Genomic DNA, 14,848 nt, shown 5'->3' on the forward strand with positions numbered 1-14,848 from the left:
AATTGTGTCCGTCCGCAGTGCGTTCGTGTGTAATGCTTTGTTGAGTCTGTTCTGCACATCATTGCGGAATAAGTGGCGTAACTGAGTATTCGGGTAAGATCATTGGGTCTGCCATCCACCCCCGCCGTCACCCTCTCTTTCTCAATACTCTCGTTCTCTCTCTCTCTCTCTCTCTCTCTCTCTCTTTTCCATGCAGCTTCTGCGTTGGCCCTTGGTCAAGATAAGGTAATGATGTTCAGCCCGCCGCGTCTCCACAGCAAGCCACTTAGGGAGCGTAGGCGCTCTCGGATTCTCATGGTACTCCTTCTGGTCATACTGGGAGCAATAGCATGGATTCTTCTTCTGCCAATATTGTACTATTGGGAAGAGCGGGCTGGTAATGAGTCACCAGGAAATGAACTAGCTGTGCCAACTGGAACGAATCATCGCCCTGATGTTCCTTCCACACCTTCTCCTCTCCCTTCGGGGTCCTCCACTCCTTTTTTCATCGATGGAAACACGGCTCGTATTGCAGGCTCCATTGTTACTCCGCATATCTACCCCATGCACCTACAACTCCCCGTGAAGAGGTCCTCCGTTGCTGCGGCTATCCACGAGAAGCAGATACATCATCAAGAACAATGCTGGGAAAACGCCCACCTTTCCCCACTGTTCCCATCTCCGTCGAATGATATGATCAAGTTTTTACAGCCCATGCGCGATGAGGCAGTTGATGCAAAGCTGCAAGAAGAGTATCAGTTTTCACGGCAGTCATCTGCAGATTCTCATACCGGTAACTTTACCTTCTACTCGGGCTACGATGCTTCTCCGGGCATGGACATAAATTCAGCCTTTCCGTGGTGGGTATCTAAAAATCCTCATCATCTGCCTTGCACCGCAGAGGTGCAGAAGCGACTCTACGAATATCAAAACCACAAAGAGTGCGAGGAGCGTATGTTTCTCCTGTCTGATACTAAGCATAAGAGTTTCGGTCTCGGTGGTGCCCTCATTGTGGTTGCTTTTGATTTTCTGAGCGCCATTATTCTTGGAAGAACCTTGTCGATTGGTGCGCCAACGTCAGGGGAGAAGTGGTCATTTGCGCCTGAAGGGTGCTGGAAGAGTGGGCGAAAGGCTCTAGACTGTTTCTATCTTCAACCTACACGGTGCACGCTTCCAGAGGAGCGGGTGCACGTGGTGCATAAAGGAAGTCGGGCAGCACTCACCCGTGCTCGGGTGATACGCAAAGACTCTGTTGACACGCGTGGCTTGGGTAGAGAAAGAGTCCCGTCAGACGAGGCTTTCTTTGGGCCCGGTCACCAGCAGTGGGCCTGCTATCCGGAGTACCTTAACTGGGTGAAGGACCCAGTGAATATGGTGGTACAGGGGTCCTTTGGGAATGGCGCTGACGCGAGGCTTAACTATATGCTGGCACAGGCATTTATGTACATCACCCGAGCTCCACAGCCGTGGTTTCAGGCAATGTTGCAGCATCACCTTGAGCCCCTTACACTGATTACCCCTCCTGGGACCCGCAAAGACACCACACACACCAGTACAAGCTGCACCATCTACGTCCAGGACCGCGGTGAAATAGGCAAGATGCGAGAGTATTATAATGTTTTTGGTTGTCATACAGTAGGGCTTTCTCTCTATAGAGATTATGTGCGTGCTATCAGCACCTCCACATACTCAGCCTCAGCTCAGACAAACTGCAGAGTCTTTATTAGTGGTGGGACGCCGCTGCAAAGCTACATGTGGCTCAAGAAGCAGTTGGAGTCAGAGTCCCATCATGTGATGAGCACGTGGAACCTTACCACTCTGGCCGCTGGGGCAGAATCGGTTCGGTGGGGTGCGAGTTCCCCTGCTGCATCATGGGTGGACATGTATGCTGGAGTTGCCAGTACAAACTGGGTTTGTATGATTCAATCAAATTGGTGCCGTACAATAAACTTTCTTCGCATGACACATGGACGTATGGCCTGTGGCTTTGTGGATATTGGGGCATTATTACTAACATCGGTGGAGGTTCGAGAGAAGTATTGTGTTGTTTCAAACTTCCCGACGAAGCCGTTCTCCAATTTAGTTAAGAAGTAAATGCTTCTCTTTGCACCTCGTAGTGGCTGCCGTCAAAAATACACAGGCGCGTGTTTTTTTTATTGGTGGAGGTGAGAAATGGGCATGACATTATTTGAATTACTGAGCCTAACGCCAACATGTGTTTCTACTCCACCTTTCACATTTCTGTGAAAATCATGGATTCAATATCGGTATTTGGAATGTTTCTTGCGTGTGGCAGCTGAGGCACAAAAAGTAAATGACGAAAATGTGGTCAGTCATCATGTGACAACTTCTTACACCAACGTCTGGGGATCTTTCAGTGTGTTTCATGTGCTTCTTTGTTTGTTCACATATTTTGGGCCATGGTGATGACGAGGAGTGATTGTTCTGGCAGCGACCATGTGTAGGCACTCCACGACAGGCATCCTGTGACTCTGTGAAGCTGAGTAGCATCTGCAGCTACAAGGAGAGGTTATATAGAGGATGCATCGCAACAGTTCACCTTCCTGATTCCTGGTACACCTCTGCTATGGAATAGGATTGGATATATACCAATCACTTGTCATCTGCTGCTTATGCATGCTTAGCCGCTTCCAGTGGGCACAGTGGACTTTTTGCAGCATTACTATGTGTTTTTTTTCTTGGCTTTAGCACACTTGGGCTCTGTAGCTGATAAAGCCGAATACTCATGATATGGTTGTGTCCCTCTTCTTGGCGAACGTGAGGCTGGAGTGGAAGGGGAAGGGGGTGGGCTAGAACTTCTCTCTGAGAATTTTGAGCATTTGGGTCCGCAGTCTTCATGAATTGATGGCTGTTTGCCGTGTGGTCCGTGTCTCATGAACTAGACGATTCTGTTGTCGTCATCGGTCTTAGAAGCTGCAACAATAGCATGGAGCTGATGAGTGTCGGAAGAATAACAGAAGAATGAGAATAGGTGGCGGCAATTCGAATATTTGTTCTGCTGTAATGTGACGAATAGAATTAGTCTTCTGTGGTGCGCTGAGGCTCTGCTTCTCAAATGTCGCCCTATTGGACGAGGGTATTCTGCAGCTGCTTAATGGGTGGATATCTTGTAAGAGTTTATTCAATTCTGTTTGCTTCTATTTCTCGTTTTCTTTTGTATTGTTTTCGGTGCGTGTTCATGCTGTGTATTGTTTATTGCTACATGTGCAACTCGCAGTTGTTTGGTGATTAAATGATTCTCTTCTGCGCAGACGCCCTTTGAAGNAAAAAAAAAGGAATGTGGTGCATGATGTGATGCCGATCCGTCTCTTCTTGACTGTCTGTGTGCCGTGACTTTTGGGGGGGGTGAGGGAGGGGGGGTTAAGTAATATAATTGAACTGCTACATTGAGGAAAGGCAGTGGGATTCTGCAGGAAGCATGATTCTCTCCGTCTTTGTTCTGTTTTGCTTTGGTTTTGTGATTGTTGGGCTTGTGTAGGAACACACCATCAACATAAAAAAGTATTTCACTTCCTTGGTACATCTGCAGAAGGTAGTCCTTTTTTTTTTGTGTGTGTGTATCTCCCCATGAGTCAAGACGGTGTTTCTGGAGCCTCCGCCAAGAGTGCTTTTAAGAGAATCGTTATTGTCGCAAATGACGCTGCGTGTTGGTTAGGCGCGGCGTGTGCCATTACGTGGGCTCAGCTACCCATATTTGGTCGCAACAAGCGGGGCTGTTGCACGAGAATTGTTTTCGCCGACCGGTTCAACACGCCGCTGGCAATTCTCTCTGTCGAGGAGTGCCGTGCTCGCCGTCTTGATCCAAATGCCTCCCTCACCGCATTTGAGTCCTTGTGCCGTGACATGGAGAGTGATGGTGCGGACCTCATGAAGCGTGTGGGATTTGCCGTGGACGCGGCGCGCCATGATGCGGCGCCTTGTTTTGTGCCAGATTTTCAAAATGATTTGTACGTGTACATCTCTGCCCGGGGTCGCATGGATTGCACTGACCACATGTCATTGCAGTCCCTCGCTTCACTTAAAGGGGGTGGTGGGCGACTTGTGCTACTCTCTGATGACGCCACACGGCAATCTGTGCAGGACGTGGCACGGCAATTGAGTGGATGGAGGGTGCTTTGTTGCTCGGTAGCAAACTTCTCACCGCCATGGCGCGATCTCCACTTGACACGGTCTCTGGTGCGCCAGTGTGGTGGAACGCAAGGGCTGTTGGAGGGTGTTAGCCTCGGTGTCGCCATGGGAACAGTTAAGCATCTACAGGTTGGCTTTCGAGACCCAGTGCGTGTTGTTCCGTTGGATGTAGCAGCCAATACCGCATTGGTTATTGCTTCACTTCAGCGCAATGGGCAACTTCCGTCGTTCTCTGGAGATGCCGTCAGCGATCATGTGGAGATTGCCGGTGGTGATGTATTGGTGTGGGGAATGCTCGCGGAGTACCTGGTGGACTACTATGGACGCCTCGGTCCGGCAGTAGCGAAGTCGTTTCCTGTGCCACAGTTAATTGATCCCCGGCCGACACTTCAGGTCTCTGTTCACATCTCGGACTGGATCAACTACGGGATATCTTTGATGATGCCGTTCCAGTGTCACTACACACACGCAGCAGCGCAACGGCGAAAGCAATTGACAAACTACTTACCTGGATCCACGGAGGCTAAGCAAATTCGTGCAACCCTTGAGGGCATTAATGGGGCCTTGCGCATTATTTCCACACCTATTGGCTCAAATGGCACATGCAAACCAATTCCTGCTCTCACAACGTTGGAATCTGGCCATTACACCATGTTACTGGACCGAGTAGAGCGGGACCCCACTCTGCAGCCACTTTACCCATTTATTTCACTGAAGAGTGTGAGGTGGGATCTCTACGTCAAGGTCATCGCACAGGCAGTGGTGGAGCACCTCGCGTACCGTGTATCAGGGCAACCTTGTAGCCTACCCCCGCCCCTCCCATACTACCACAATGACGTTGTATTTCATGGTTCACGACGCGCGCCACCATCTGCGTTCTGCCCGCGTAGGTACTTTGAGGACATACATTGGGCCTTGCGGTGTGGAATGAAATCTGATGGTGTTCGCGGCAGTGCTCTTTCAGGGCTCACAAAAGAGTCAAAAGAAGGTATTATGGCTCGTCCACAAGTTTTGACAGCTATTGAAGACGCAGCACAGAGGGAAAGGTCACTGAGCGTCGATGTGCAAAGACGAGCAGCCGCAATCCTTCGTACTGTTGGCGATAACCTCAACCATGCACAACTGCGTGTGTTTGGATTATTGGTACGGAAAGTTTTATTCCAGTTATATGACGAAATAAGTCTGAATGATTCTGCCTTTGATCGTCTGTATAGTGCCTTCACCGCATCACGCGCACAAGTCGTGCTTCTCCCCGCGCATCGATCCTATGTGGACTTTCTCATCATGACGTATCTGCTCGTGGCGATGGGATTCTCGCCACCACATGTTTGTGCGGGTGAAGACTTTCTCCGGATGGGTCCCTTTTCAAGACTCATGCGTGGAAGTGGTGCCTTCTTCATGCGCCGCTCGTTCCGCAATGATCGTCTTTACTATACTCTTTTTAGAGAGTATGTGCGACAGCTCGTCCTCCGGCGGCACGCGATGGAGTTCTTTATTGAGGGTACTCGGAGTCGGACAGGTAAGACGCTGTGCCCCAAGCTCGGCATCCTCAAATTCGTCACAGATGCATTCTTCGAAAAGCAGGACACCGTGGATGATGTGCTCATCCTTCCTATCAGCTTGTCGTATGATGAGCTGCTGGAAATAAAACTGTACGCGGACGAGGAATTGGGCATTTCAAAGCCCAAGGAAAATGTTGGTAACTTGCTCCGTGCACGATCTCTTCTTAACAAACGGCATGGCAAGATTCACGTTCATGTTGGTGAAGTGATTTCACTTCGGCAGTTCCGCGACCAGCCGCATCAGTGTCCTGCGCCGTTCGAACCAGTAGGGGGAAAGGTCGGCGACGCAGTACCCAACAAGAACACCCTAACGCCTCCATATGTGCTGACCAACCTGGCGTGGCACCTCACGCATGCCATTCAAGATAACACTGTCATCACGCCAACCGCGTTGCTTTCTACCATATTGAACGTCTTTGCGCCCACGACACCATGCTTGACTTTGAATGAGGTGCACACACACATGGCGTGGCTATGCGCACACATCAGCAAACGAAAGGGGGCGCTCAGTCCCGATTGTATGGACAATGATGCTGCAGGGATGACCCGCAGAGCGCTCACTCACCTTGAATCTTTTGTGGAGGTTTTGGATGAAGGTTCAAAGGTGTGTATTCGACAGGATATTTCCTCCTTCATGGCTATTGCTACGTATAGCAACCAACTAGTCCATGTTTTTGTAGATGAGGCAGTTATTGCAATCGTGGCACAAGCGTGCGGGGAGGTGGATATGAAGAAGGAAATACTACACGTGCAGAGAAACGAACTGATGGAACGATGTCAGCAGCTGCGCAAATTGCTTTCAGCTGAATTTCAGGATTACCTCCCCACGTGTCCGTACACGTTCACGTCTTGGTTCGAGACGTTTCTCTCACGACTCTTCGCTTACAATGATAACGATACTGAAAGCGATGTTTCCTCGAGCTGCGATGTCACAAAATCCAGCGACCAGAATAACAATAAAGGAAAGGCTCCAATAGAGTCGAAGCATATTTTGGACATAAGGGTAACACACCTGTTCCGCTTCTTGACTAGTGTACTGTCACCCTTCGCCGAGTCTTTGTACCTTGTTCTTCTCGCACTGTGTGCTGTTTCTGAAGATGGTAACGAGGACGTATTTATCAAGGCCTCACTACTAGAGGCTTGTCGAGAATGTGGTTTGCAGTTGTACGACACCAAGCGATTCATTGTGTATCCGCAATCTTGCGGCAATGATTCGCTTAAGAATGCCTTTGATGGGCTTGTGAGTATCTTTGATCTCAAACTCGGTTCCGTTGAGAAGGGTCCCGCTTACGTCCTTCCAGCAACGGCTACCCATTCCACATTTTTGACACAAATGCAGGACATTTTAAGGCACGTGCGGAAACTCCGCTCGCCCCGCCTTGAGGTATCAGAAGAAGAAGAGAAAAAGGCACGAGGTGCCATTTTAAAAGCCTACCGCGAGCGTATCGTCGCAACGAAGATGCCATCCAAGATGTGAAGAAGGATCGTGTGAGGGACGTGCTTCATCAATGTGTGTTGAATGAATTCGTTGATGGGGGGCCTCCGGGCGTCATGCCTGATGCATTCTTCTTCGCAAGCGGTACTCTGAGGATGATCTGGAGGGATTTTGGTGGAAAGAGTTGGTCGTGGAGAAGTGTAGGTGTAACTTTTTTTTTCTTCGATTTTCTGGTTGCTGTCACACACACGCACTCGTGTTCTCTCTCTCTCTCTTTCCCTCTGGCGTTCAGACTTCCCTTTGTACATATATGCTTGTATGTGTGTCTGCATGGTAATGCCACACCTGCACGCTTCCGTAAGCAAACACAAAGGTGACAAATCTCCTTATTTGTGAGGTGTGCACGGCGAAGGGAAGGGCGAGAAGAATGGAGAGGAGCGCTTGTGGGGTGGGGGAAGCAAAACAAAACAAAAAAACATTTCAACGCGAAAATATTGTTTTTGGATCATATACATGGCGCAGTATGCTGTCATTGTGAAGACATCATCTTCTTTTAATGGAATGGTGCTGTAAGTATGTGTGTGTCTGCGAACTCCACTTTTTTGTATTGCTGTCCTATTGGTTTGTGTTGGATCAGGGTTTGCACTAAAGCGATAGCCTGCACACACACACACACATAGCTAAACATACACAAACACGCAAAGCAGCGATTGGTGAAGAAGGCGCTGTGGGTAAGAGCAGGGTCTGCAGGAATGGTATCGCTGCGCAGAGCATGCAGTACGTTCCGCACCGCGCTCTGGGATCTTTGCTTTCCCAAAGAGGTCACCGATTACATTGATCCGTTCGTTCGTTTCATCTTCACTGTTTACCATCTACCGCCTATCGCCCTCGTGGTGGCCATCACACACAGTGCTCTTGAGCGTATCGTGTGGGTTCTCATCGTTCCTGTTGCACAGGATATGGAGAAGCAGCCGTACAACTCCTCACATATGACAACCTTTATTGGTGGAGTTTACAATATCTTTGTTCGCATTTTGCCCTACTCTACCTTGGGGATTTCTGTGGCCACATTAGGTCACAAGGTCCTCAACTGTTTCGTGGAGACCATGGTAGATGCTCACTCGACGCATCAAGGGAAAGACTATCCCCTCCTGGCAGCTCGATTGCGTTTTATGATGGAAGATAGGCAGAGATATTATACGTTTCTTATAGTACTCGTTCTTCTGATCTCGATGGGGCTTTCAGTGTTATACACTAGCGTTCTTGTGGAATGGCCAGAGCGCGAACCTGTTGTGGTAGAAGCTGTTTGGTGCACTATTGCGGTGCAATTTTTATTTGTGGTGGGTTCGGTTATCAGTCACGGGCCTTTTTCACTTCGCTCCTTCGGCTGGAAACGACTAATGGGGTTGGAAGGTGGTGCATTTGGTAGATATTTTTGTGGTATTTGGTGGGAAACATATATTCACTACATGCGTTACATCGCCATTGAGATGGTTATTATTATGGCTGTTATTTCCCTATACAGCAAGGGCCCGTTGTTTGTTCTCACGGCATCGGTAGAACTCATCATGTATCTGAATATGCCCCATCTTTTGGGTCATGCCGTTATGTCTGTTTCAACCACCATCATCAACTTGCAACGGTCGCTACAATGGTTGAGGCGACACCCTGATGCCATACTTCCTGTACTTATGGTTGCCTTACCGTACCAAACGGTGTTGTTGCAATCTATGTATTTTTTCCGTCATTACTGGATGACAGTAATGCTTTTTGTGGGAGTTAATGTTCTTCTTTCTGCACGGGCAATTGATCTGGTGCGTGAGTTTGATGTTACAAAAGCGGGATCGGTGCATTGGAAGCGTCTCAACACAAATACACTCCTACCGCCACACCTCTCCATTGTCCTGGAAGATGCATATGAGGCCAGACTTTCTGAGGTGGCCGTTGTAAGCATTGATCTGTTGATGGATGTAAAGGCAATGAAACTGTATTTCGATGGTGAAGAAGTTCCTATAGAGCGTACACAAGTTGTTCCATACGGAAATGCCCGAAGCTTCCTCCGTAATGGTCTTTTCTACGCTTACGCTGTTCCTCGCCTGCTATCTGTGCAGAGTGCAGGATATTTTGGTGGTGAACGGTTTCGCCGGGTACGTGTCGTGCTTCGCATGGTTACTGTTTTTTGTTTGCTGTTGTTTGCGGCATTGGTCTGTGGTATCCTTCTGCAAGCCGCTTTCCCATCCCTCCGCCCATGGCCTGTTCGGGCATACCTCTCAGAGGATATGAGTGCCTTTACCATTGACCATATTGTTGTGCGGATGCATTTAATGTCCAATCAGGCGAACTTTACCCCACATCCACCCTACACCTCATCCACTGCGACAGAACCTGCTTTTTCAGCCTTTAAGTGGAGCAATGCTACGACCCTGAGTGAAGACTGGTATCCTTCTTTGTGTACGAGATCTTTTTACGGTGTATCCATCTGGGAAATATCACTTCTTGCACTAGCGCCCTACCTATTCAATGAAGAGGAGGTGAATGAAATGCTTCGGTTCATGTCGATGCATATGGGAACTGATTGGGTTATTCGGGAGCGCCACGGAACAGATTGTATCACTGTGGATTCTTCCACAGTACCGACGGGGTGGGATGGTTTTTTTGACTTTTATAGTGCCAAGAATGATGTTTCTGTTATTGCTGTGCGTGGAACTGACATGACGTCAGCCAAGGATCTTCTAATTGATGTCAATTTGTTTATTGATGCAGTTCTCTACCACTTCTTGTCGAGCATTGTTCCAGGGGCAGTTGTACTACCTTCAGAACTCATTGCGGATCTTCTGCGTTTAGCCTCCCTACCCGCTACATCAGAACAAATCCCAAAAAGTTGGGAGTCCTTGGTTTCAAAGAACAACACAAGCCTTAGTGTGTGCGAAAACAACAACTACCGACGAGACTTTTTTGTGGATGTGATTAACCACATTGGGTACGTGGGGAGCCGTCCGAGTCGACCCAAGAATGTCCTTCTCACGGGACACTCGTTAGGGGGCGCTGTCGCATCTATTATTGGGGCTCAAATGGGCATTCAAGCTGTTGGATTCAGTACTCCTGGGATTTCTCTGTCACACAAAAGGTTTGGTATTGATTTGCAACGCATTCACAGGTATGTGGTGACTATTGTCTCGTCGCATGACATATTCCCCATGATTGGAGGGAGTGGTGGTGAGGAACACCACGTTGAGTGTTTGGCAAAGACACGGGAACTGTGCCACGCAATGGAGTTTCTCGTAGGAACTTTGTGGCGATCGTGTGGATCTATTCGCTCGCTTTACCCTTCGATAGAATCGGTCGTGTGATTATTCGCATCCTTTTTGACACGCATCAAAAACCCCAACACCAAAAGTAAAACATAATTGCATGAAATTTAAAAAATTAGAGCAAAAAGTTGCTGGACTTCGGAGAAAAGGCACTTTCCACAAACGTGTTTTTTGGGGGGTTATTTCGTTTTTTTTGTTTTGGTGTGTGGGGGTTGACGTGGACGTGTGGAGGGGGTCAGATCAATTTTTTTGTTCTCCGCATTTGTTACTTTTATGGTTCCTCGGTTTGTTTCTTTGTTTGTTTAGTCTCTTTGGGGTGGGGGGTATTCCGCCAAGAATATGATAGTAGAGTTGCTATAAGGAAGATTTGCGCACGAAGCTTGTTATGGATGATCCTGGGCCCTTCGTTGGAGGGGGGGGGGNGGAGGGGGGGGGGGCAGTACGACCTGACGAGTTGAAGGCTTTATGTTTGTGGCTCTTCACGAAATCCAGCACAATTTGACCTTCAACTCGTGAAGTGTTTGGTGCATCTTACTTACAGCAGCAGGATTTTTTCTTAGTTAAAGAATGCGCTGCTGAAATGTATTTGAGCTTTTGTATCCGATATTGAAGGTGTTGTACAGCAGTACCCGGCCAGGGGTGGATCTACGACGGCACTTAAACGTTCTGCAGGTGCGGCGCTACCAAAACGACGATATACTTTTGATCCTAGCGTCATTTATAAAATCTTCAGATGGAAGTAAGTGCAGTAACGATGATGCACTTTTAGAGGGATGGGGGAAACAAATCGCTACCGATTTCCATTGTGAAAAATATATACGAGTGTCATTTGTTTTCTGTTGCTATCTTGAAGAATGCATAGTGTCCTTTGGAGATACTGGGTAGGTTGGCGTCCACCCAGGACTTCCATGATGTGTGTGCCAGATTAGTTACCATTGCTGACTGCATATACCCCAGTATGGGTAAAGGCAGAGCTGATCCTGGCTGTGTCAAAGATGGAGATAATGAGGCGATGGATTGAGCTGTGCTCCGTTAAGAACCCGGTGCTTCATTTTTCGCACTGTATGTGACACTTGCTCGCGAGGTTGAAAATGAGGCGTGCGCCAGTAGCGAGCATGCCCTCTCCACGCTGTTAGAGGAGCTTGGATGCAAGGTACATCTGCTCTCCTCTTTGCAATGTGCCGCGGTGAGGAGTGGAACGGCAGAAGATCAAACTTGGATTCTCTGCTTTTTTGTTTATCTATTTACATCTGTGGGTTTTTGTTTGTTACTGTTGTTGGTGGCGAATGCTGTGTGTGTGTGTGTGTGTGTGTGTGTGTTTGAAGAGACGCACGTATGTACACACGCATATATATATATATGTGTTATTCTTTTTGGGGTTTATTCCTTGTGTTTTGGTTTTTTTCTTCTACTTTGTGTAACTCTATGGGCAATAAGTGTACCTTGTTGGATTCCTTTGTGCCCAATGATGCGTTTCTTTTTATTTTTTTTCTGATGGTGAGGAACAAACCCCCACCCCCCACTCCACCCCCCAAAAAAAGAAATGAACTCAATAGGTAGTTGGCTTCTTGAGCGGAGCGATGGCATCATCGTTGAGGTTGAAAAACCCGGTGTCGCAGTCATTATTGGAAGGGACAAGTCATTGCCAGTTGCACAGCGGCTGGATAGTAGGTACATTTCCAGGCAACATCTATCTGTAGAGTGGAAGCCACCCTCTCTCTTTGTGCGGCATATTGGGAGGAATCCAACATTTCACTCGATGGAGTTTCTCCCGGTGCCAGGCTGTGACGCGACGAGCGACGGGTTGGAGTTCCGCCCACGTACTGATAGTGATGATGATACAACAAAACTTGATGCATATGTCAGTTTAAGTGGTAAAAATGTTGTTCTTGTGCAAAGTGAAATTAGGGAGAAGCATCGGCCTCTTCTTGGTAGTGGTCGAAGTGATATTGGGGTGTCCACACTTCACTTCCCTGAAGAATTAGGGTTGCCCCAATTTACCGTGCGACACATTCTTTCTGGCTCTAACGAAGGGGAGACCGTTCACAGTGGAAAGATACCCAGTGTTCCTCAAAATTACCTTTCTTATTGTGATAGTGATGAGGAGGATGAAGAAGGGCAAAAAGGAAATGAGAGAAGAATTGGCACCGCCAGAGGTTGGAAGGGTATCCTTGATAGCGTTCTTGTGGAAAAGCAGAAACAGCAACAAGATGAGAAGGAGAAAGAGGTAGAAGAGCAAAAAAAGAAAGAAGAGCTGACACATCATTTAAGCAATATCGGTACATCGTCTGAATCCTTAATAAATAGGCAAAAGACGCCTCCAGCGATGCCAATGGGGCAGTCTGATGTTCCTGAGCAAAGGGCCAGCAAGAGCGGTGACACCACCACCACCACCACCACCACCAAATCAACAACAAAAGAACCTCGGCATAGCGAATCCACGCACAACAAGGATAAAGACAGCCAGAGCGGAGCTTCTCTGACGAAAATGGGATCCTGGGAGTGGAAAAGCAAGGCAAACGGGAGAGACGATGATCCACGAGCCTGGAGCCCATACCCCCGGGCAGTGGCGGAGCTGCTTGAAGCAGCATATCGTGAAGGGAAAGTTGTTGTGGAAATTCCCGACACTCTCATGTTCGGCAACACAGCTGGCAAAGGCAAGGGGGGAATTTTCTACAGCATTTGTTTGGGTGAGGCGTCCCTCAAGGGGGCGATGATACAGTTTCAAAGGGAGAACAAACACAAGTACCGTCTGGTCCGACGGCGTGGGGGAAGCACTGTTGATCGCAGGGGTGTTTCCAATATCCACATCCTTCGAGATGACGGTGACGAAGATACAGAGGAGGAGGAGGAAGAAGAGGACGAGGACGAGGACGAGGACGAATCGTCCAGCGAGGAATCCTATACTGAGGAATCTTCCTCGTCTTCTGAGGCGGTTGGGAGAAAGCGAAGACGGCGGTAGTCCCAATCCGTTTTTTTACTCCTTGTTTGAAAGAACAAGATGTGGAAGGAAACTGTAATCACAATTAAGATTAAGAGTTTCTCACAAACCTTTTTCATGGTGGTATATGCATTCTGCATCTGTGTGAATGCGCGCCTTTGTGTGTGAGAGAGAGAGGGGGGAGTGAGAGAGAGAGAGAAAAAGAGAAATGGCCGATGTTGAGGTGGGCTTGTTGCACAAGGTGGAGCTTGGCGCTTTGTTTTTCGTTTTTTTTCTTTCTAGTTATTGGTTTAGAGAATTTGAAACAAAAAGAAGCAAGAAGTGAGTGAGTGAGCTAGGGAAGGGGGGAAGAACAATAAGAAGAATAAGCCGTAGTGGCGGCGGTGGCGGCGGCCGGGAACGAAGAATAAAACAAAGCAACTCTGTGAATCATTCAGTTAAGTGAGTAAGGGAAAGGGTGAAGAAGAAATTACAAACGGAAGCGAAATAGCAAGAGGCGCAGGAAGAGATGCCGGAGCAACCAACCCCACAGTGCGTGCGGCGGCTGCAAAAGGAGCTTTATGCCTTGAAGAAGGAACCAAAACCCTTCTGTCTCACCACTCCTTCATCGAGGAGCATCTTACTATGGTACTTCATTCTAAGTGGCCCAGCAGATACGCCCTACGAGGGTGGTCGATACTTTGGAAAGCTGGTTTTCCCTCCCAATTATCCACTTAAACCGCCTGATATTTTTTTTCTAACGCCCAACGGACGTTTCAAGACGGACACAAGCATTTGCCTCAGTATGAGTAGCTACCATCCGGAGGAATGGAGTCCTTTGTGGGGAGTGGGCACGATTCTAACCGGTTTGCTTTCCTTTATGATTGAAGATGAGCCAACCACAGGGGGAGTGGTTTGCAGCCTGGAGAAGCGAAAGAGGTATGCTCGCGAAAGTTGCCGCTATAATGTGGAGCAAATGTCAATCTACAAGGATGTGTTCCCTGAAGAGTACCAAAAGGACTTGGACTCACTGAAGCAACTGGAGGAGAATGGGGGTGATGGCCGTCTCTCCGGCATCAATGCGGGCGCGAGTGGCAACCGTGTTGAGGTTGAATGTGGAGAGAAAATAGCACAAGATGGTGGTGCGCAGTGGTTTGGGCTGACCGCAGCTCTTCTGACGCTCCTTGCAATGGCATTGGGTGTTTTCCTTTCGAGACGCTGAGCAGAGTGCTTCTAGTCGTGGTGGCGGTGGCGATGGTGATGGAGGGGTGATCGCCCTTTTGTTTTCTTTTGCGCTTTCAAAATCAACACGCGGCCCACCTGGTTTATTTTTTCTCGGGGCGCACATGCTTCGCTCTATTGCTCTCCCTCTTTGCTTTCTTTCATTCTTGCATTGCATCAAGGCAAAAGAAAGGGAGGCGGCTCGCGGCGACAGGAGGCGTCAATAGCCCTGCCAAGGGGGTGGGCAGAGGCGTTTTTTTTTTTATTTTTT

At 48.4% G+C, this 14,848-nt stretch overlaps 5 protein-coding genes across 5 annotated transcripts; all 5 read left to right on the forward strand.

The window, feature by feature from the left end:
• Positions 1-228: 228 nt before the first annotated feature.
• On the forward strand, positions 229-2,073 carry DQ04_01191090 (hypothetical protein; the record flags this gene model as incomplete). The annotated part of the gene is made up of 1 exon (XM_009310358.1): positions 229-2,073. The coding sequence occupies one exon, from the start codon at positions 229-231 to the stop codon at positions 2,071-2,073; it is 1,845 nt and encodes a 614-aa protein (XP_009308633.1).
• Positions 2,074-3,567: 1,494 nt separating this feature from the next.
• Positions 3,568-7,167, forward strand: DQ04_01191100 (putative dihydroxyacetone phosphate acyltransferase; the record flags this gene model as incomplete). The annotated part of the gene is made up of 1 exon (XM_009310359.1): positions 3,568-7,167. One exon carries the CDS (start codon positions 3,568-3,570, stop codon positions 7,165-7,167), a length of 3,600 nt encoding a protein of 1,199 aa, XP_009308634.1.
• Positions 7,168-7,877: 710 nt separating this feature from the next.
• DQ04_01191110 (hypothetical protein) lies at positions 7,878-10,475 on the forward strand (the record flags this gene model as incomplete). The annotated part of the gene is made up of 1 exon (XM_009310360.1): positions 7,878-10,475. The coding sequence occupies one exon, from the start codon at positions 7,878-7,880 to the stop codon at positions 10,473-10,475; it is 2,598 nt and encodes an 865-aa protein (XP_009308635.1).
• Positions 10,476-11,979: 1,504 nt separating this feature from the next.
• Positions 11,980-13,398, forward strand: DQ04_01191120 (hypothetical protein; the record flags this gene model as incomplete). Its single annotated transcript, XM_009310361.1, has 1 exon — positions 11,980-13,398. One exon carries the CDS (start codon positions 11,980-11,982, stop codon positions 13,396-13,398), a length of 1,419 nt encoding a protein of 472 aa, XP_009308636.1.
• A 487-nt stretch (positions 13,399-13,885) lies between these two features.
• On the forward strand, positions 13,886-14,578 carry DQ04_01191130 (ubiquitin-conjugating enzyme E2; the record flags this gene model as incomplete). The annotated part of the gene is made up of 1 exon (XM_009310362.1): positions 13,886-14,578. One exon carries the CDS (start codon positions 13,886-13,888, stop codon positions 14,576-14,578), a length of 693 nt encoding a protein of 230 aa, XP_009308637.1.
• Positions 14,579-14,848: the final 270 nt, after the last annotated feature.

This window comes from Trypanosoma grayi, assembly GCF_000691245.1.
Source record: "Trypanosoma grayi strain ANR4 Tgr_119_V1, whole genome shotgun sequence".
Classification (NCBI taxonomy): domain Eukaryota; phylum Euglenozoa; class Kinetoplastea; order Trypanosomatida; family Trypanosomatidae; genus Trypanosoma; species Trypanosoma grayi.